Source organism: Rhineura floridana, chromosome 1 (genome assembly GCF_030035675.1).
Source record: "Rhineura floridana isolate rRhiFlo1 chromosome 1, rRhiFlo1.hap2, whole genome shotgun sequence".
Lineage (NCBI taxonomy): Eukaryota > Metazoa > Chordata > Lepidosauria > Squamata > Rhineuridae > Rhineura > Rhineura floridana.
This window is the reverse complement of record NC_084480.1, coordinates 103,348,584-103,371,615: the sequence shown is the minus strand read 5'-3', so window position 1 is coordinate 103,371,615 and position 23,032 is coordinate 103,348,584. Positions and strand designations below refer to the sequence as shown.

At 43.1% G+C, this 23,032-nt stretch overlaps 1 protein-coding gene across 1 annotated transcript in view; it reads right to left on the bottom strand.

Annotated features, from left to right (window-relative positions):
• The window catches only part of TRPM6 (transient receptor potential cation channel subfamily M member 6), a 125,018-nt gene that overhangs the window by 82,832 nt on the left and 19,154 nt on the right, over positions 1-23,032 (bottom strand). The window contains exons 6-16 of the mRNA XM_061609311.1: positions 22,055-22,179; positions 20,451-20,622; positions 17,503-17,677; positions 12,710-12,833; positions 11,164-11,236; positions 10,935-11,035; positions 10,603-10,737; positions 9,091-9,144; positions 7,678-7,817; positions 1,829-1,964; positions 521-801 (exon numbers count right to left, since the gene is read on the bottom strand). Of these exons, the coding sequence (XP_061465295.1) occupies positions 521-801; positions 1,829-1,964; positions 7,678-7,817; positions 9,091-9,144; positions 10,603-10,737; positions 10,935-11,035; positions 11,164-11,236; positions 12,710-12,833; positions 17,503-17,677; positions 20,451-20,622; positions 22,055-22,179 (1,516 nt within the window). The remainder of the gene's footprint in view (positions 1-520; positions 802-1,828; positions 1,965-7,677; positions 7,818-9,090; positions 9,145-10,602; positions 10,738-10,934; positions 11,036-11,163; positions 11,237-12,709; positions 12,834-17,502; positions 17,678-20,450; positions 20,623-22,054; positions 22,180-23,032) is intronic.

Sequence of the window (23,032 nt, the reverse complement as noted above, 5' to 3'; positions counted from 1 at the left end):
GGAAGTAGATTATCATCTGAATAAGTCACCTGATAGTACAGGTGTAACGTACTTGATAACTAAGTTATTGAAACTGGACATGATGTTGAAATAATGTAATAATAATAAATATATAATAAACCTTACAATGGGAGGCATATAGAAAACCCTATATTAAACAGAATGCTGGCTTCTTTGTGTTTCTCATCAGATAATTTTCTTTTCATTACAGTGAGAAAATGTAATCCCTTACACTCATTTACATTTCAGATCAGCTTATCCTTGTTAAAACTATACCTCCTTTGCTTGCTGAACCAAAGGATATCCCTCACCATGCACCAGCTTTAACATTGAGAACATATAAAAAGCCCTCCGGCTGGATCAGGCCATAGACCCATCTAGTCTAGCACTCTGTTCTCATAGCGGCCATCTAGATCCCCTTGGGAAGCCCATTATACAGTCTTAGTTGATGGAGAGAAAATGTCTAACCATTCTAAGCACTGTAGATCTTTATTATCTGAAGTGAAGGGAGAGCCCCTACTTTGAATACTTCTTCAACTCTTCTGACGTATCATCCTCCATGTTGCTTTGCTTGGCTTCATGGGCCATGGCTCTGTACAGTTTGCAAGCCACCACTGCCTTCACCATTGCTTCCTTTCCATGCTGCCAGAAGAACATAGCCATCTTCTGCCTTTTCATCAATACAGCCCAAACCAAGAGATCATTATATGGGTAAATAAAGCCAACTGACTCTTGGTCGTCAGAGACAGTAAATTCATCTTTGAGCTTCTTTCTAGATTTGTGAAGAACAGTTGGCTTTTCCTGCAAGTTTATAAATAAAAATCTAGGTAAGTTATTAAAAGTATAGCACTCCTATATATACTTCATCTCAAGAGTGTGAGTCTATCCAAAATAGAACTCAGAATTATAAAATACATTATATGACAGATACAATACAGAATCATAAATTCACAAAAGTAACTGAAAAACATGAAAAAATTTACTCATTACCCATGTAATGGAATGCAACTACTGAGATCAACTTTTCTCTCTGTTGTGTAGGTAGTTGTAAAATTCTAGCAAGATTTAACAGGTCAAATCATTGATCCTGTAGTTCAATATTGTCTACATTGATTGGTAGGATCAATGGTTCCAGACAGGGGTCTCTGCTGCCCTATCTGGAAACCAGGAATTGAACCTGGGGCCTTTTGCATGCAAAGAGCACTCTACCACTGAGCCATGACCTTTCCCATAAAGGCCTATTGAGGCCAGACCATCACCACTCTGAGGATGTCCAGACTAGAATAAAGGGTCTCCATGTAAATTTCTTTAAAGTGCTTGTTCACATGCTTCTAGTCTGAACATCCTGTGTTCTTGGGGACAATCAAGGAGATGGTCTTTTGGTCCTTCTCTTGAAGTGGAACAAATATAGAGAAGATCTTGGTGGCATGAGATATCTACAAGTCTTTTTTTCAATATTGTGGCACTGGATAATTATGAAACTGGTTCCTCAAAGTTTCTGGAAAACTCTGGAGAACACACATATCTGAGTTTGTATCAATAACCCACTGATCTACAGTCATCCATTGTCAGACTTTGGCAAATGACTGAAGTTGTCCCCCACATTTTACAACACAGGATGAACCACTAAGAGGAATATAAGGAGCCAGCTGAACTTCTCAGTTTTTGTCTGATTCAGCCCTTACTCAAGCCCTGCAGAGGACATGATTTACTTCAGTAATTGAGTCTGCCTCTCTCACATGCATAAACTCTCTGGGTAAGTGAACAGGATTTTTCAATCTAGTGTTCTTCTAACAAATTACACGAGTAAACAAAAGAATCACAGTACTTTGTATTTGTATGGCTGCGCTGTTCTGATAAACTGGGAATGCAAGGTATTTTCAGCAAATCCACTTTTACTCCCCATCTGATTATTCTGATGAAGTGAGAAGTTCTGAGTCAAGCTGGAGACAACCCTCTGGTTCCAAAGATGCACCATGAAATAAAGAGGAAGAGACAGATTAGATCTGGATTGCATCATCATTATATCCTGGTCATGGTAATTTTACAAAAGCACACTCACATTCAGAGGCTCATAATTTTCCTTTCAGAGAGATAAGAACCCTGTGGCACACCAGATATTGTTGGACCATTGGCCATGCTGGCTGGCTTGGAGTTGGAGTCCAACGACTTCTCCAGTGAGATTGGGATAGCTCAAAGCAGCAGCTCTGCTAGTGCATGCACACCTGCAGGGCCACTGCTGCCAACCCAAAGGTCCACTAACCTTTCCACTGCCACTTCACTCCACCCCGTCCCCAACATAATGAACGCAGCACTCCAAGGATGCATTGCCTTCATACCCCATGAAGCATTGCTGCATAGTAGCGTGAGCTCAAACCCATGAAATAATAAATGGAAAAACAGGTTCCTCTTTACAGGGAAAGGAAGGGCCCCTCAAGGTCCCAATGTTGTTTGTTTATTAATATACAGTCACAGACCCATTCAAATAAAATAGTCAATAAAACATCAGAATAGTTAAGATACGGAAATATAAAAGTACAGCATAAAAGAAATAGCAGTTAAAAGAGAATAATCCTCTTGCAACTCCTTTGGGCAGAGAAGAGGAACTTAGCCACTGACTCTGTTGTAGACTTATTAAAATCAGCTAGGAAATAGTTCAAAAACCAGACCAATGGCCTGCCAGGAAAGTTCCTCATAATTGGGCCAAGTATTTTTATTTATTTATTTACTGGATTTCTTAGTCGCCCATCTGGCTGGCTAACCAGTCACTCTGGGCGACGTACAAAATAAGCAAAATAGCATAAAATGGCACATCAATACAATAACATTAAAATCTAAAAGCAATCATGTTAAAATCTAGCCCACCCCAAAGGCCTGCTTGAAGAGCCAGGTCTTCACGGCCCAGCAGAAACTCATTGTAGAGGGGGCCTGGCAGAGATCACTTGGAAGGGAGTTCCATAGGGTGGGGACCACAATTGAAAAAGCCCTTTCTCTAGTCCTCACCAGTCTAGCTATTTTGACTGGTGGGATAGAGAGAAGGTCTTTTGAGGCCGATCTTGTTAGGCGGCATAACTGATGATGCTGGAGGCGCTCCTTCAGATAGGCTGGGCCGAAACCATGTAGGGATTTAAAGGTCAAAACCAACACCTTGAATTGGGCCCGGCAAGCAACTGGTAGCCAGTGCAACTCTTTGAGCACTGGAGTTACGTGATCGCCAGCGGCTGCCTTTAATCAGGTGCGCCGCCACATTCTGTACCAGTTGCAGCTTCCGGACCATTTTCAAGGGTAGCCCCATGTACAGCACATTACAGTAGTCAAGGCAAGAGGAGACCAGGGCATGTACCACAGATGGGAGCAGATGATTGGGAAGGTAGGGGCATAGCCTCCGTATCTGATGGAGTTGATACAGTGCTGCCCGGCTCACAGCTGAAACCTGAGCTTCCATGGACAGTTGGGAGTCAAGAATGACCCCGAGGCTGCGGACCTGGTCTTTTAGGGGCAGTTGTACCCCATTAAGCACCAGGTCCAAGTCCCCTAACCTTCCCTTGTCTCCCACGAACAGTACCTCGGTTTTGTCAGGGTTCAGTTTCAGTTTATTCCTTCCCATCCAGGCACTCACCGACTCCAGGCACTTGGACAGGGTTTCTACAGCCAACCTCGGTGAAGATTTAAATGAGAGATAGAGCTGAGTGTCATCCGCATATTGGTGACACTGCAGCCCAAATCTCCTGATGATAGCCCCCAGCGGCTTTATATAGATGTTAAATAGCATCGGGGAGAGGATGGAGCCCTGCGGCACCCCACAGGTGAGAGGCCAAGGATCCAAAACCTCATCCCCCAGTGCTACTATTTGGTACCTATCAGAAAGGAAGGAATGGAACCACTGCAAAACAGTGCCCCCTATGCCTAACCCCTCTAATCGGTCCAAAAGGATACCATGGTCAACGGTATCAAAGGCCTCTGAGAGATCCAGGAGGATGAGGAAGGTGCATTCACCCCTATCCAACGCTCTCCTCATATCATCCACCAAGGCAACCAAGGCTGTTTCAGTCCCATGTCCAGGCCTGAAGCCCTACTGAAATGGATCCAGATAATCCGCTTCCTCCAAGTGCGCTTGCAACTGCTTCGCCGCCACCCACTCAACTGCCTTGCCCAAGAATGGTAAGTTTGAGATTGGGCGAAAGTTGTTCAGATCTTGGGGATCCAAGGAGGGCTTCTTTAAGATTGGTTTTATTACTGCCTCCTTGAGAGCTGATGGCATCACGCCCTCTTCCAAGGACGTATTTACCACAGCCTTGATCCCCTCGCGCAGTCTGTTCTTGCAGCTCATAATGAGCCACGATGGGCAAGGATCAAGTAAGCAGGTGTTTGGCCTTAAGGTTGAAAGCACCTTGTCCATTTCATCAGAAGGAAGAAGCTGGAACCAATCCCACATCACCGGAAAACCACTGGCCGACTCTGGCTCACTCACTGTATCCACAGCATGCGGAATTGTACTCTTTAGACAATCGATTTTATCCGCAAAGTGCTTTGCAAACTTATCACAGGAGGTCTTAGAATGTCCCGTCGGTTCCGAAGCAACTGGACCGACCAGGCTTCGGACCACTTGGAACAGCCTCCTGGGACAGCACTCTGTGGACGCAATAGAGGCTGCTGCCCTTATTGCCACATGGTAGGCTGCTGCAGCCACTCTAACCCATGTCCGATCGTCCTCAGAGCGAGATTTCCGCCACAGGCATTCTAGCCGTCTCACCTCCCGCCTCAAAGTTCACAACTGTGGAGTATACCACGGTGCCATCTGAGTCCTATTCATGGGGAGAGGGCGTTTCGGAGCCACCTGGTCCAATGCCCCGGTGATCGCCTCATTCCACTCCTTCACCAGGGATTCAGCCGAGTGCCCGTCTGCAGGCTCCAAGTGCATTCAGGAATCCATCTGAATCCATCAAACGCCTGGGGCAGACCATCCTAATGGGTCCTTTGCCCCCACGGAGGGTGTGTGGCATCGAAAGGTCTACTCTCACCAGATAGTGATCTGACCATGACAAGGGGGTAAGAGATGTAGCCCCCATTTTCAGATCACTTCCCTCCTCTCCCAAGGCAAATACAAGGTCAAGTGCATGACCAGCTACATGGGTGGGCCCTATGGAAACAAGGTGCAGCTCCCAGGAAGCCATGGTTTCCATGAAATCCCAAGGCACCCCTGCGAGGGAGGTCCCAGCATGTACATTGAAATCCCCCAGCACCAGCAAATTTTGGGATTGCACCCGCACACCCGAGACCACCTCCAGCACCTCAGCCAGGGAGTCCGTCATGCAGCGGGGTGGACGGTACACGAGCAGAATGCCTAAGCTGCCCTTTGGGCCCAACCTCCAGTACATGCAATCCACAACCTTGGTCTCATGGAGAGGAGGTCGGGTGAGAACCAGGGACCCCTGATAGATGACCGCCACTCTCCCTCCCTGTCTCTCAACCCTCGGTTGCTGCGCATATAGGAACCCAGCTGGACACATGGCCTCAAGGATGGGAGCTGCGGCCTCATCCAGCCAGGTTTCCATAATACATGTCAGATCCGTGCCCTCATCCAATATCATATCATGGATGAGAGATGCTTTTTGGGCGATGGACTTGGCATTGCACAGCAACAGCCGAAGGTCAGAGCATGGGGTCCTGCATCCCCCGGCTATCTTCCGGTATTGGGCAGGCCCGGAACAAGGGACAGATATTACGTATCTCTCCCTAGTTCCTCTTATCTGACGTGGCCTGCCACTAACACCCCACCAGCATCTGCCATCCAGCCTCATTATATCTTGGCCTCCCCCTCCCTCCATCACTCCCCCCTGATATGCCCCAACACTGGAGCCTGCAACTCAGGCAGGCCACCCACCCTTAAAACCACCCCAAATCTGCCCTTAAAACCACCCAAAATACTCTAAAAATGAATCAAGGATTAAGCTCTCCAGTTTTCAGAGTCTCTCTGCCCCTTGTCCCTAGATGCAGCAGCCAATCGCCTTCATCGGGGTCCAAAGGCCCTCCACCAGTTCTCCAGTTGTTACAGCTGAGGATGACAGCACTTGCTAATAGGAGCTAGGATTGGACAAATGTAGAATTCTTAACAGAAGTCTCATGAGGGTCTCATAAGAAGATAATGTAGTTGTTTAACAACGACTCTTCTGTAGCGATGTTCCAGGAGGAGAAATCCTCTCCATGACTGATGTATTAGGATAACCTAATCCTTGCCCAACTCCTAATCCTTGTCCAACTCCTGGATCTTTCTGACCTAGCTCCCCACTAGAATTATCACTGTTCTTGGAAATGTTCTTATAGCTGGCAAAACACTGCTCATGAGGAATGTACTGAAACAACTTATGACACAGTCACTGAACAGTTAAACCAGCAAGCGAATCAGCACTTGACAGCAAGCTCACTGAAGTACAGCCAGAGGCTTAGGTGTGAGTCTGCAAGGAGTAAAACTCTCATTAAGATTCGTAGATGGAGTTAATCAACAAGCAACAGCAGCAATAATCTCAGATAGAGCCGTCTCTCCTGTCAATGCTGTTCTTAATCGACACTTAGCAGATGCAGGTCTCCTCCGAGGGCAGCAGCCAAGCAATTGCTCCAAGCTGTCAAGGCCAACCACTCCAGGAAGAGACCCAATAAAAATATACTCCCCAGTAGCACATTCCACAACAGAGGATAATATATTATAACATGTCCGCCTTCTTCCCCGTTGATAACAGCGTCTGTAAGGAGGGCGTCACCTGGAGTCCCAACATCTCCCAAGACTCAAAACTCAGGACTCCCGACGCTGACTCCTCGCCAGGTGACCAGGTGAAAACAAACACTCCAGAATTAACTGGTTGAATGCTCCCAGAGCAACTTCTATGTAGGAGAGCAATTGTCTACAAATAAATAGTTATCAGGGAAGTATACTTGTCTGTGGGTCTGCAGATATACAGCATTATTGGAGAGAACGGAGCGTGGGAACCTCCCTCTATCGCGATCCTCTCTATAAAAATTACATACAAAAAAGACGTGAGTCAATGTTTCAACTTCGTCACCCCAAGGACACAGATGGTCCTCATAAGGGGTACCTTGGTATCGCCCTTCCAAGAGAGCGGGAGACAATTAAACCTGGCTCTGGAGAATACATGCCAATACTTAGGTATAGACAGATTCTCCAAATAGTTAGCGTGTCCCGATGTTGACAAGCTACCTGACCCTGAAAAACTTTTCTGGACACACCAATGCATATAGATAAGTGGCATTTTGTAGGATTCCACAGGTTAGCTATGCAGCAGAGCACATGAAAATTATTTCAACTAATGGAAAGCAGACAGTGCAAGCAAGCCTTGCCTTACTTTGTAAACACCTATTATAACCAGTTAAAACACACTAAATATTGATCCCCACAATTCTGTTTAACATTTATATCTCAGATTGAAAATAAACAGGCTATAAGATTGTTAAATTTGCTATAATTGTATTATTTGCTATCCTAGTGTATTTTAACCTCTTGATATGATGCTTGACTGAATGTGTTCCAGTTCTCTTTGCTTACTGAATACCATCTCAGACCCAAACTATAACAACACATTCATGTTAGACCATTTCCCTTAAACTACATTTGTGCACGTTCTTGCTGGCAGAAATGGCTGTTAACACTTCATTGAGTTTACCTTGTGTTTCCTGTAAAGACTATTGTATAGAACTCTGAAATGCTTTCTTGTATAGCTGCTCTGATAAGCTCCACCAATCAAATATTCTATTACCAGCCCAATATCAATCAGAGATATTTTATAGTCCACTGGAAGAGTATTCTGTAACACAAATAATTGACATTTTACATAGCAATCACCCTTTAGCATATTGCTAGAGCTTTAGAATGTTTGAAGTGCTTCACACATCTCAAGAATCCTTACAAGAACCTTATAAGATGACATATTATTGTATCTCAGTATTATTATCCACAATGGACATTGATGCTACAATGTGGGATTGAGGTTAAGAGCCAGTGGCTTACCATATTCATGACTAAAATGATATTTGAGCCAAGATTTTCTAGCTCACATTTTTAGCTATTACACTATGCTAATAACATTTTTGTGGCCAAGGGGTCAAAGGTGTGAACACAGCATCCCTGGGGGACATAGCTAATTACCAGGTGAGATGCCACTCCTCACAGGTCCTCCAAGTAGTTATGCCAGAATGTAGTGCTTGCCACTTTTCTCTAATTGTTTTAATTCTTTGTGTTGATAAGAGGATGGTAGGCTCAGATTCAAAGCACAGTTAATTGAGAGGGCACTCCAAGAACTTAGAATCATTGTGACATGACTGTATGTATGTATGAGGTTTGCTACAGTTGAATAGTCTCATGGCTTGAGCCATTGATTACTCAAAACCATGTTCCTTAGATTGTCCATCTTTAGGGTGCAATCCAACTCATTTTCCCCTGGGCTGGGGGGAACTGGATGCCATGGACCCCGGGCTGCACTGGCAGGCTCCCAGTGCCACTGGCCTCCGCTGGCCACAGCCCTCTGCCGTAACAGAGCCACGCTGCCACCAGGAGCCTGCGGCACTGCCAGGGGTCTGCTGGGGAAAGCCAAAAGACTGGTGCAGTAAAAACATTTCCATGGTGGCTTATTCCCTGGGAGGCTGTTCAGCTGGGCTGGCAGCTCCGGAGCAGGAGGACTGTCCGCCAGCTCCTTTTCCAACCCCCCCCTTTTGCTGGCTGCCCATCATCTGGATTGCTCTGCCTGTCATAAGATGTTCTTCCTTCAACATCTTTATCATATTGGCTGGTTGTGCCCAGATGCCCTATTTTCCACTGACAGTAGCTCTAAACAGGAAGTGGGGGGGAGTACCTCACAGTACAGGTTCTCCCTAGCATGGGTGCTTGATGCTCCCAGTAGTCTTTTTGTTTGCAGTTGCCGCTAGTCTGCGTGGGCTAAGTGGATCAGCATAGCTGCCAGGTTGAAGGTATAGATCCTATACTACAGCACAACATATAGCAAATAGTGATTAAGGTATAGTCATTGCAAAAACAACTGTCTAAAAGAGCCCTTCCTCCTCATTCTTCATAATGTAGGTTACCTGTTTCACATCACAAACAAGATGATGCAGAAGAAGATTTGTTGGCCCTTGTTTCTGCAATGTTAAAAGAAAAAGAACATGAACACAGTATCTAAAACATGAGAAAGAAAGTTTCACTATATATGAAAGGATGATTCAGAAACAAGACAAGTTCCTTTGACAGCTAGTATGCAGAGCTTGGAAAAGTTACTTTTTTGAACTACAACTCCCATCAGCCCCAACCAGCATGGCCACTGGATAGGCTGATGGGAGTTGTAGTTCAAAAAAAGTAACTTTTCCAACCTCTGCTAGTATGTTAATCTTTATTGGCAGCTATGTCTTACTGTACAAAATTTTGTTCCAGACTTGGGCTATTAAAAAAAGAGAGTGCTCATTCTACATTCTTCAGCTGCATTTCCTGCCCACATTCACAACAGAATAATCAAATGACTCTATCAGCCAACTGATCACTTGTTAAAGATAATAATTCTTGAACCTCCTGCCCACTTAAGTGCTTCCTTTTTGGTTTGTCTTGATTGGGCAGAAGGTGGAGGCTGTGTGAGCAACATAAGATACTAACTACCAGAGGAAATACCCATTTTTCATCCCCACTATCTTATCCTGCATTCCTCCCTCATCGATTTTAAGGTGCTGTTGGGTCTTTCTGAACTTGCCCTTTACATTTTCTGCAAATCCTCAAACAGAAAATTAAACTGATTGCCATTGACTGCCTAGTAGGTGTTACCCTTGGGGAAGCACAAGCACTTTTTCATAACTCCAAAAGGGCAGCATCAAAAGAACAAAGCACTGACTGCTTATTTATTTTTGTTATAGTGTAGAGTTGTTGTTGTTGTATTGATATTACACATGTTCACAGGTGACATTTCCAAGCTCTGCTCTGGAAAAAGTTTGGCATACCCAGATTTTTTCCATCTGTATCCCACCAAACTTTCAGATAATACACTGGCATCCATTTTAGATTTCAGATGTTCCAGTTGTATAAATGATATCTCTAAATATGCACAGCAAGGCCTCAGCTGTGATTATGAAGTCAAAGCAAGTATTCTTGAATAACAAAATGAAAAGAACATTTCATGCTCTCTTTACAGTGAAACATATCAATCAACAAAATGATCAATAGATCAATGAGGAAGAAGGATAGAAGGTGACATTTCTTTGTAGCTTGTTTCATCTGCCCATTCATCCATTTACACATCTAAAGTATAAAAAAAACAGAATAGGCAGATTTGCAGGAGCATCCTGATATAACTAGGCATGCACCTACATGACAGATACTCACCAAGACCTATGGCCAGAACTACCCAACTAGTTCTGTGTGCAAAAATCCATCTGGGCATACTTAGAATAACTTTTTGAATTCTATGTTACAGGTCAAACACCCAAGCAAGAATACAAAACCTATATGTTGTTACATTGGGACTATCTCTGAATATTAACAGATATGCATGTAGATGCATATTTAAGCAAAATGTATTTAGTAATGTATTCAGTATTGGAATTCCAGGCACTCACAGTATTATACAGTTCTTCCAGTCGCAATATGGTAAGAAAACGGTGCAGATTCACTCCGTGTTCTATTAGCAACTTCACAAATTCTACACGATCCATTACCAAAGCATCAAGCATTGCTTGTTCCAGGGACCCAACCTTCAAACAATTGAAGGAAATCCAAAGGAAGGGGGAGAATTAATTTATTACTTTTGCATTTTTTGAACTATATTTGTTTCTCAATGCTGGTGAATGAATTCAGATTCAACACGCTCTTTAGGTAGGATAAGACAAATATAAGAATACAGAAAGCAGAACTGTAAACATTCACACAGAGTAATAAATGTGAAAATTACCTTCCAGTGCTGTCCATAAATCAATATATGCTTCTTAGTAATGTCCAGTCTGTTCCAAGCCAGTGCCAGATTTAGCTGATCTGGAGCAGACATATTTGTCCCTACAAGCAAGCAAATATACTGTTATATTTTATACATAAGAGGTTTTTTTCCTCTCCTCCTTCATAAGTAATTCTTATGCATTGGCATGACTTGGGAGGAAAAGGCAGAAGGGGTTATGTGCAAGTACCTTTTAAGAGCGCAGTCAGGATTGCCAAATCAACGTCCTGATGCTCGTCTGACTCTGCATCAAATATAGTTATCTGTCAAAATTACAAAAAAAAATGTTACTGAGAGAAGAGAGAAAACCATTAGACAATTCTGGGCTACTGCATGTGGTAGACAAAGGTTTGGCAGTTAATTAATAAATTAAATGCCAAAATGTACTTTCTTTATTTCACATTTAGAACTCCATCCCATAGGATTTCAGGATGGTGAACACAAGTTAAAACATTAACAAATAAATAAAACACAAAACATAATGTCCAACATTAAACAGTTCAGCAGCAGTTATAAAATTAACCATACCCAACTCACGATATCCCCCAAAATGCCTTTCTTCAAAAGCTGGTATCTAAGTCATCAATGAGGAGGAACAACCACATTTACAGAGGAAGTCCCACAACAAGGGTGCCACTACCACCAAGAAAGCCCTGTCTTGTGTCACTATGCTGTGTGCTGCCATGTTGCTGACTAGAATACAAGACCACAAGGCCTGAGACTGCAGATAAAAAACCCTGAACATTGTGGTTAGTGACTAAAAGTTATAAAAAAAATCATTATTTTACATAAGACAGACCAGTAAGAATAAATGTAAAGCTGGAAACAGAGATATCTGTGACATGGAAAGTATGTCCTACTTACAATTTTCTTGCTATAATTTGTCCTCTTTTCTAAGAAAGAGCAAGAGGAGCTCTTGTCATCCATTAAGGACCAGTTCAATGTACTCACTTCCCCATATTTCCCATTCTTCCATTCTGACGATCCAACAACAGGAGGGGTAATCATTCACCCGCCAGCTAGCTGACTGGTCAGACAACACTGTCACCACTCCCTCTTCCCTGCCCACAGTTGCTGCTCCTGCCTCTTCCCCTCCTGCTGCCCAGCTAGCTGATGAGAAAGTGGCATGGGCCGTCCCAGCTTCACTTTGAAGAAGGGACCCTTCCTTGGAGCAAGGCATTGTGGAAATGACGCCCAGAGAAGGTCTGCACCACCACTACTTGGTGGCACTTAAAAAGTCAACTTTAAAGTAAAGTTTAAAATTCTCTTAAATACCTTGAAAGAAATCCCTTCCCTCTTTCAATCCTCCACTCCTGCATCTGCCCTTTGGGCCTTTTCTCCAGATAGGATCAACACTGGAGGCATTCAAGAGGCAGCTGGGCAGGCATCTGTTGGGTATGCATTAAGCTGGACTCAATGGTCTTATAGCCCCCTTCCAACTCTACTATTCTATGATTCTATAGTCAGACAGAGTATGTGGCAAACAGTGGTCATATGACTGCATTTAAAATTCGGCTTTCTGCTGCAACATGTCCTCATGCTACTTTCAATTATGCAGTAATTAAACTGCTGTTAACAAGACAGAACATGGATAATTATGGATAAATTTTGCCCTCTAAAAGTTATTCTAAAGATGATCAATTTGGTGGAACAACATCTGAACCTAAATCAAAATGCAACGGCATTGCAGAGAAGGAGATTAATAAAAAGGATTCCATTAAATTAATCATACTTACAGAATCCCTGTGCTCCATACACTCCATTAAAATTTTAAATAGGTGATGGGATTGTTTCTGCCCAAAACTAAAGGTGTTCTGAATCATTAATAATATGTCTTTCTTAAACTGAGGGCCCAAATTCCTGAGAGAGAAACATATGTATAAAAATATAACATTACTACATCATTAGATACTTATTGTCATTAACACTGTAAATATTTTTCAACTAATTTGTAACACATGAAGCCTTCCACCTCCCCTATCTCTTTAATAAATAAATAAACTGTACTGCATGTCTCACTATATCAAGGGCAGCTAATATAGGTGTCTTCCAAATGTTGTTGGACTCCAAATTCCACTAGCTCCAATCACTTGCCCAACAGTCAGGGATTATGGGAGTTGCAGTCAAACAAAATATGGAGAGCATCACGTTGGCTACCTTTGCAGTATACACTATATATAGTGATTAAAGCATCACTTGTAAACAAATAAAGCCAAGACTTGTCCACAAACAGAAGGGATGGTGTACTCTTGGGAGAGTTATTTGCAATATGAGGCTTGGCGGCAGATCCTGGAAGGGCGCGGGTGGCAGGCCACGCCAATTTAGGGGAACAAGGGATAGATGTATTATACCCATCCCTTGTTCCGGGCCTGCCCAAAACCAGAAGATAACTAGGGGATGTAAGACTCCATCCAACCTTCGATTGCTGTTATGTAACGCCAGGTCTGTCGTTCAGAAAACATCGCTCATCCACGATCTGATCCTGGATGAGAACGCGGACCTGGTGTGCATTACGGAGACCTGGCTGGATGAGGCCTCAGCTCCCATACTTGAGGCCATGTGTCCAGCGGGTTTCCAATATGCACAGCAGCCGAGGATTGGTAGGCGGGGAGGGGGGGTGGCAGTTATTTATCGGGAGTCCTTGGTTCTCACCAGACCTCCTCTCCACGAGACCAAGTTTGTTGATTGTATGTACTGGAGGTTGGGACCAAAGGGCAGTTTAGGAATTCTGCTTGTGTACCGCCCACCCCGCTGCACAGCAGACTCCCTGACCGAGGTGCTTGAGGTGGTCTCGGCTGTGCGGTTGTTTACCCCAAATCTATTGGTTTTGGGGGATTTCAACATGCATGCCGAGGCCGCTCTCACTGGAGCCCCTCGGGATTTCATTGAGACCATGACTTCACGGGAACTGCACCTAAGTAATATAGGTCCCACCCATGTAGCCGGCCATACTATTGACCTTGTGTTTGTCTCGGGAGAGAAGAGAAGTGATCTAAAAATGGGGAATGTTTTTTCTAGCCCTGTGTCATGGTCAGATCACTACCTGGTGAATATGGATCTCTCACTGCCGCATACCCTCCGCAGGGGACAAGGACCTACTAGGATGGTCCGCCCCAGACGCCTGAAGGAGCCCAGTGGATTCCTGAATGCGCTGGGTGATTTGGAACTTACTGAAGGACACCCGGTCGAAACCCTGGTGATGGAGTGGAATGAGGAGATCACTAGGGCAATAGACCGGGTGGCACCGAAACGTCCTCTTCCCCTGAACAGAACTCAGACTGCACCCTGGTACACACCACGGTTACGCGGTCTGAGACAGGAGGTGAGACGACTAGAACGCCGATGGCGGAAGTCGCTCGCTGAAGGCGATCGAACACTGGTTAGAGCGGCAATAGCGGCCTACCAGCGGGCAACAAAAGCAGCAAAGAGGCATTTTTTTGCTGCCTCTATTGCGTCGGCAGAGTGCTGTCCCAGGAGGTTGTTCCAAGTGGTCCGAAGCCTGGTCGGTCCAGTTGCGCAGGAACCTATGGAACATTCAAAAGCCTCCTGTGACACATTTGTAAAACACTTTGCCGATAAAGTTGAGCACCTAAAGGGCAAGATTCTGTACGTCGTGGTTACAAGTAGTGGTCCAGAGGCGGCCAGTTGCAATCCGGTCTGCTGGGATCGGTTTCAGCTTCTTCTCTCTGATGACGTGGACAAGGTGCTCTCTACTGTGAAACCAACCTCTTGCTTGCTTGATCCTTGCCCTTCATGGCTCATTGTAAGCTGTAAAGAGAGACTGGGCAAAGGGATCAGGGCAATGGTAAATGCATCCTTGGAGGAGGGTGCAATGCCATTAGCCCTCAAGGAGGCAGTGATAAGACCTATTTTGAAAAAGTCCTCCTTGGACCCCCAAGATTTAAACAACTTTCGCCCAGTCTCCAATTTACCATTCTTGGGCAAGGTGATTGAGCATGTGGTGGCTAAACAGTTACAGACACACTTGGAGGAAGCAGATTATTTAGATCCTTTCCAATCGGGCTTCAGGACTGGACACGGAACTGAAACAGCCTTGGTCGCTCTGGTGGATGATATGAGGAGGGTGTTGGATAGGGGAGAACATACTTTCCTCGTCCTCCTGGATCTCTCAGCGGCTTTCGATACCGTTGCCCACGGTATCCTGTTAAATCGCTTGGAGGGATTGGGAATGGGAGGCACTGTTTTACGGTGGTTCCGTTCCTATCTCTCCAACAGATATCAACGAGTAGCGTTGGGGGGTGAGGTTTCAGACCCTTGGCCCCTTAATTGTGGTGTGCCACAGGGCTCTATCCTCGCCCCCATGCTATTCAACATTTATATGAAACCGTTGGGAGCTATCATCAGGAGTTTTGGGCTGCAGTGTCACCAGTATGTGGATGACACGCAGCTCTATCTCTCGTTTAAATCCTCACCAGAGTTGGCTGTGGAAACCTTGTCCAATTGCCTGGAGTCCGTAAGTGGATGGATGGGAGAGAACAGGCTGAAGCTGAACCCCAACAAGACCGAGGTGTTACTGGTGGGGGATAAGGGAAGGTTGGGAAACTTTGACCTGGTGTTTAATGGGGTGAGATTGCCCCTAAAGGACCAGGTCCACAGCCTGGGGGTCATTTTGGACTCTCAATTGTCCATGGAGCCCCAGGTATCTGCAGTAAGTCGGGCAGCCTGGTACCAACTTCATCTGGTACAGAGGCTGCGACCCTACCTTCCTATACATCTGCTTCCACGAGTGATACATGCCCTGGTCTCCTCTCGATTAGACTACTGTAATGCGCTCTACGTGGGGTTACCCTTGAAGACGGTCCGGAAATTGCAGCTGGTACAGAATGCGGCGGCACGCTTAATAAAGCAAAGCCGTCGCCGGGATCATGTCACCCCAGTGTTGATGGAGCTACACTGGTTGCCAGTTGTATACCGGGCCCAATTCAAGGTGTTGGTATTAACCTTTAAAACCCTAAACGGTTTTGGCCCAGTTTATCTGAAGGAACGCCTCCAGTATCACCAAATATGCCGCCGAACAAGATCGGCCTCACAAGACCTTCTCTCGGTCCCACCGGTGAAAACAGCTAGGCTGGTGCGGACCAGAGAGAGGGCCTTCTCGGTCGTGGCCCCCACCCTCTGGAACTTGCTTCCTTTTGACCTTCGACATGCCTCCTCCCTGATGGCTTTTCGTCGAGCCTTAAAGACCCTGTTATTCAGGCAGGCCTACGGGATTTCTGGGGTGGGTTAGGCTATTATGTTGTATTACTAACGGGTGGTTTAGATGTATTGTTGTTTAATATGGTGACTGTTGTATGAATATGTTTTAAATTGTGTTTTATATTGTGTAAGTCGCCCAGAGTGTCTGTTAAGTCAGACAGATGGGCGACTAACAAATAAAATTTTATTATTATTATTATTATTAAATGAATGTGACTTTGCATATATTTAGCTGGTTATAGGAATTCAACCTAAACAACGCTAAATCTGCATTACATAATAGTAATTCACAACCAGATTAGCTGGAGGCCAAATTTTGTTGCCTCTGTCCCAGTTGCTGCTGTTGATATATGCGTAGTTAGTGGAGGAAGAAGAGTTATAAAGGACTCATAGGATGAACCCAGGGGAATGGTGGATCAGCTAGTAGTTGATCTGGATCATGGGCAGCCAGCAGCTAATTTCTACTGTACAAATACTACAAGAATAATGTCATAGAAATAGTTCTGAAAATATTAACATGACTACATGAGCATTAAAATTTCAACAGTGAAAATGTCAAATCTGTATTTGTTTTATTTATTTATTATTTGATTTATATCCTGCTCTTCATCCCAGTAGGAGCCCATATATAGAAATCTATATTCAGAGAACCATATCTGAATGGTTATATAAATGGTGAAGGTGGTGAAATTGGGCTGGAAGTGGCATGATATAGTTAAATGAGATTCTGATGATATGGGATTCTTGGGATTATGTGCCCACAACAACTGCAGACCATCAGAATCGTAAGCTGACCCCAACTCAGTTTCACTACCAGCTAGGCCACTTCAGCTACTTCTCTAGAATCACCCTGATAACACAAGGAAGAAAATGGTGGCAACCAGAGGCTTCCCCATTTGCCAGGCCAATATTCCCAGTACCACCCATCAGTCAATAAATGAGGAAGGAGGTAGCAGTGAAGCAACTTATTACTAAAAAGCGTATTGGGGGAGGTATGATAAAGAGAGAGCAGAAGAAGAAAGCACCAGCAGCAGGCCTAAAATGGGTCCTGGGAAAAGACTGGCTGAGCTCATCCTCTTTCCTTCTTCCAGAATGAGAAGTTGAGATGCTCACAAGAGATCCCTTGGGATGAGGAAAATATCCACCTTGTTACTCAAAAAGGTCCATTAATTGTTTTTTTAAAAAACCCACCTAAACACCCAGATTTGAATGCATCATTCCTCAGCTATGTCCTTGTTTGATTAAAGGCATATTTTGCAATATGCCAAAAAGTTACAAACCAAAGCAAATGACATCAGTTGGAAATACTCACGTGATATCTGCTGTGTGCTTATGGGTAAAAGCGAGAAGGTCAGCAGCTCTCCCAGTTCCCTCGCATACTACTACAGGGACAGCTGGTTTGTCCCTCACATATTCCAACACTGTTAGGATCTCGTTTGGACCACCTTCCACCACCAGCCCAACTAAGGGCACTCCTTGTCCCAATCCTGTTTCAAGCCACAGAAAAACTGTTAACAGGGCAGAGTTCCACAGTACTCTATGTTTCATAATCCACTTATGACCCCATCAAGAAAAAAAATGGCAACAGCAAAAGCAGGGCTATCACCTGGTTTTTTTAAAAAAATGTCAGTTAAATAATGAGTTTTACTCAGTTAACTTCATTGATTAAATTTGCATGAACTTGTGTATGAGTAACAACTAATATTTCTGAAGCAAAAAAAGCATAAGGTTTTTGTGATTGTTGTTTTGCTTTTTAGATGATGAACTCATGTGTTACCTTTTTAAGAGATGTACATATGTGAGACAAGGAAGAAGGTGTTCTAAAAACTGCAGATGGCAGGTACTAAGTATTAAAACTGTATTACATATATGTTTAAAATATGCTAATCGATGAATCAGGGCATTTAGAAAACATTCTATCAAAATATTTGTTAATTGGTTAAATGTTGCAGCCCTAAGAAAAAGTACTGTAAACTTCTAAGAAAAATATACTATTAAAAATTCTAGGTGTAATTTGATAGTAAGAAAAAAACAGATTTCTGTTGATGGAAACAGCAAAACCACTGAAATTATTGTTGATGGAAACAGTAATAAACTGTCAATTGAAATAAGTAGAAATCATGTATTATGAGTTTGAGAGATCTACATAGAGATCCTTGGTTAAAATTTCTTAATATAGGTGAGTAAAACTCCTATAAGTATATCAAATTTAGGATAACAAAATTATTATTGGCAGTCTTCACATATCAGAATAAACCATAGACAATGGTCACAGTAAACCATCATCACTGGGAGCGCAGAAGGCTCCCACTTTTTTCCTCCCCTCTAGCCAGTAACGAACCATGATCCCTGGCTTAATGTTGTGCTTGTAGTTTGTTTCACTTGAAACAAACTATGATGTTAATCCAAGGCTTGTTCTTGGCTTACAAATCATGGGGGAGGATGTAATGGGTTCAGCCCTTAAAGGCTTATATTTATTATTGCTGTAATAGCTTATATAGTCTGCTTAAATCAATAGTATGTATATTGCAAAAGAGCAAAAATGTTCTCAGAAAGGGTTTCTCTGTCCTCTCCTCCTGTATAAACCAGTGAGAGTTCAGTGGCAGAAGAGCAGGGAGATAAGATGTCTGGGAAGACAGCCAAATGTTTAGAGAGACTCATAAACATATGTCAACACTGATAGCAATAAGCAGCTGCCAACATTTAAGGTGTTGCATTTTTTGGTGAATCTCAGAGAGACATAACAATCAGAACCACCAGAGAGGCACACCTGATTAAGTGAAGTAGCTGTTGGCAAAAAGTTTAGCTAGCCACACTTGCTGTCTCTGGCAGATGGCATGGAGAGGCAGCATGGAGAGAAGGCAGCTGATAAGGCCATGGGAAAATGTCCCCTCTCTGATAAAAAGTGTATAAAATCCAAGCCTCAGTAAGCTCAGGATCCATTTCTGGCTGGAGTGGGTTGAAGACTGCAGGAATTATATAGCATCTATGTCATCTGATGGGTGAGATGTATTTCCGTGCATTTTGTAACTTTGGCTCTGTAACAAGATATTGAGTTTAACTCAGTCCTTCCATCTATTGTAACCTAAGTAAGTACGTTATACCTTCAAGGTCTTATACTGTGATGTTAAATGAGTATATACAGCAACCTCTTCCTTGCTGATTTGTATTCTTATATTCTGTTTCTGATATGATGGCTAAGGCCACTTAGAATGCATTGTAATAGCTGTAGTGTGCAAGATATGAATAAATAGCATATATTAGAAAAATATTCTGCTATCTGAAGTCTGACTCCTGAATAGAAAATTTCAGGTACCTCCCAAGATCCAAGAATCCTTGGATGGTGTCTCTGTCTAAAATCTGTCTACTTTTTGACGACTGCTGTTGGAATCTTGTGAGCTTAGGTGAACTAACGTTCAACGTATAAGACCTCTGAGTAGACATGGATAAAGGGAGAAAGCAAAAATCCTTGACCCTGTGCATTCATAGGAAAGAGGGCCGCCCTTGCCGGTATCAGGAGGGTTGTGAATAAAATGAATGTTACACTAAGTCAGGGATCATGATTTGCTGCTCCCATCAGCAAGACTGAAGAAGCTAAGTGGGAGCAAACTCTGTATTCATGGTAAACCATTAACTATGATCTATCATGATATCTGTACTGCACTACAATGGTTTAATAACAAGAACATGTGGAAAAAACAATAGTACTACTTATGTAGAACTATTAAAAATATAAAATCTAGGTGGGTCTTTTAAAGCAAAACAAAATATTCTAAATTTGTTTCAACTGCTTTTAATATTGAATTTTAAATTGTTGTAACCCTCCCCTGGGACCTGCTAGTAAATGGCAGGTAGAAAATAAATACTGCAACAGCAGCAGCAGCAGCTATGGAGATGAAATAGGAAAACTACACAATAGTGCAGACTCCAAAACAAACAACTGTTCCCCTGAACTCTATGATGCCTGCGTAACTCCATTTCTCCAAACTAAAATTGGCCTGACTTTTTCAGCTCTTTGAAATGAAACTATTTCAGTAACCACACACAGTTGGCAAGATGTGGATCAGATGATGGGCTGGTGGCTAATATGCCCTAGAGAACTCCAAAACAGCCTTAAGATATGCTTCCAGCACTCATCGCCTATGTGGAAAACATGGCAATCTGGTATAAAGGAGAATGCCACCTCTATCTTCTTCGCCCATTGCCAGCTCTCAGAGAAGAAGCTTCTTACAGAACTAACACAGAACAAAGATTACTTACTAGTATGTATTTTCTGAAGCGACAGGTATTTTTCTAGATTTCTCCTGAGTTTCATCTCATTGCCATATTTGCCCACTGTGCCATCATCAGCCAGTATGAAATGGGAATGCATACTGTTGAGGGTGCTCAGCTTGCTGAGAGGATTGCTCAGTGTCTGATACAGACAGACTACCTGAAGAGAATCAAGGTAAAAAACAACAGCCCCAGTAAAACACGGTAGCATTGTCATTAAGATAATATTTCAAAGGTTTGGGAGGAGGGTGGAACATCTGACCTAGTTAGCATCATCCCTTCTTATTTCTAATAAGAAATAATAAGAGAAATAGAGAAAGAAAAGATTCCAATAGAGAATTCTAATAGAGAAATAATTTATTTTATGTCACAACAGGTTATGATATCAACTCATTCATGCCATGTTTGCCTTTGTTGTTTAAAAATCCCAATAGCATAGTTTTATAACATCATCGATGCAGCCCTGGTTGAATGTTATCCTGTCCCGGCCTAACATAATAATGGTATCCTTTCTGCAGTGGAACAGGGTATATGTGTCTAGGGGTGCTTCCAGATGGGGGCTTAATACTGAAAACAGGTCATTCATATATTGTAAAAGGATCATTGGTAACAGGATTTTATTAATGTCCAATTTTTCTGTGAAAGGGTAAATCTGGATAAAATGAGTAAAAAATTATGGGCTGGCATTTTAACCCCTGTGACATCATACAGATGCTGTGAAAAAAATTGCCTAGATGAGGAACACCCATCCCATAACAAACACCTATCTGGAAAGCAACCCTAGGTATGAGGTATTTGTCTCCCTTTTCCCATTTCTTTTTCAATCATGGGAGATGCGTGCTCTGGAAAGTGCACAAAAAAGAGCTATATTTTTAAAAGAGAAAAGAAACATGTTCCACAAAATGTCAGAGCATTGTTTGGAAGGTTATCCCCTTGTCTGTTTGCTTATGTATGCTTTAGAAGCAGGTCAAGATGCATATGTAATAATCCAAGAAGCGGATGTTACATATGACTTGTAATCCACCGTGAATCCACGTAAGTAGCAGGAGGATTCCCAACTGTATCAAGAGAAAAGTGCAGTTGATCTGCATGATGGAGAGCCATTGTAGTGGTTAAGGTATTGGACTGTGACCTGGGAGACCAGGGTTTGAATCCCCACACAGCCATGAAGCTCACTGGCTGACCTTGAGCCAGTCACTGTCTCTCAGCCTCAGAAGAAGGCAATGGTAAACCCCCTCTGAATACTGCTTATCATGAAAACCCTATTCATAAGGTCGCCATAAGTCAGAATCTACTTGAAGGCAGTCCATTTCCATTTTCATCTGCACTACGTAGAAGAAATGGGTTATCCATGCAGTAGTCTGTATCCTGCCTCTGCTGATACCCTAACCCACATATATCTGCACTGCATAAATTGCATGTGTGAGTATGGGGGCAAGTTATGCATAAAACTCCTTTTTGCCAGTGGTGAAAGTTTGTACATGGGAAACAGCTCTTCCCTACATGTTAAGCCCTACTATGCAGGTTTCTGGACTTAGGGAAAGGGTGCTCTTAAAATGAAAAGAAAAAGCAAAGAACATCCATTGACTCACATCTTTTCCAATGAGGTCCCTCTGGTTCTCAATGATACCCCAAGGAGGAATTCCAACAGCCCAGATCTTTCTTAAATACTGAGAAGCATGGGTTTTTAATGCATCTCCCACATGTTTAGACACTCCTAGAAATATCATTATTATAGTTATCATCATTAATATTAGCATTACAAAACAGTTGGCATCTTGTCATCACACTACATTATTGTTTGTGCATTGCCCTGTATTCAATATAGATGGACAGTCTGGAAATGAAATAAAGAAGAAATTTGCAGTATATCCATATTGCTAAAAGGAAATAGCTCATGTCCTTTTCAAAGAAACAGAGTAACATAGAATCTGGTGGAGTTACAACTACAGTACTACAGAAGATGTTTCATACATGGAACTTCTCCATAAAATTGTGTGATTGTTACTCCATCACACATAGTCAGTTAGGTTTTTCCCTGCCCCCTGAAGACAGCATTTATGTTCTCAACAAAGTTCAATACTGTGCTTCTGGAATAATGCAATATTTTTCCACCACACAGTAGTCACTTCCACATGAAACATTTAAAGAACTCTTGTGCCGCTTTAACAGTCATGGCTTCCCCCCAAGAATCCTAGGAACCGTAAGCATGTTGGGAGTTGTTAGGAAATCCCTCACAGAGCTACAATCCGCACCCTTAAAATACACAGGCCCCAAAAGTGTGTGTATACCAAACATTCAATATGGCCAAGATGAAGAAGGATTAAACTGCCTTTTACATGTGTAAACAGTTCTTACTAACCAACCAACCACAAATACATTGTATTGCTGCCTTTCATTGAGGAAACCAAACCATGAAAATAGTATGAGAGGGGGCATCGCTTGTTGGTAGAGCTCAGTGGTAGACCACTGCAAATGCAACATGTCAGGTGGACAGCGGGGTGTGTGATATTTGAGATCTCAGGCAGTTTGCATCAGAAAATACATGTGAAAATTGTGCTTCCCGGGGC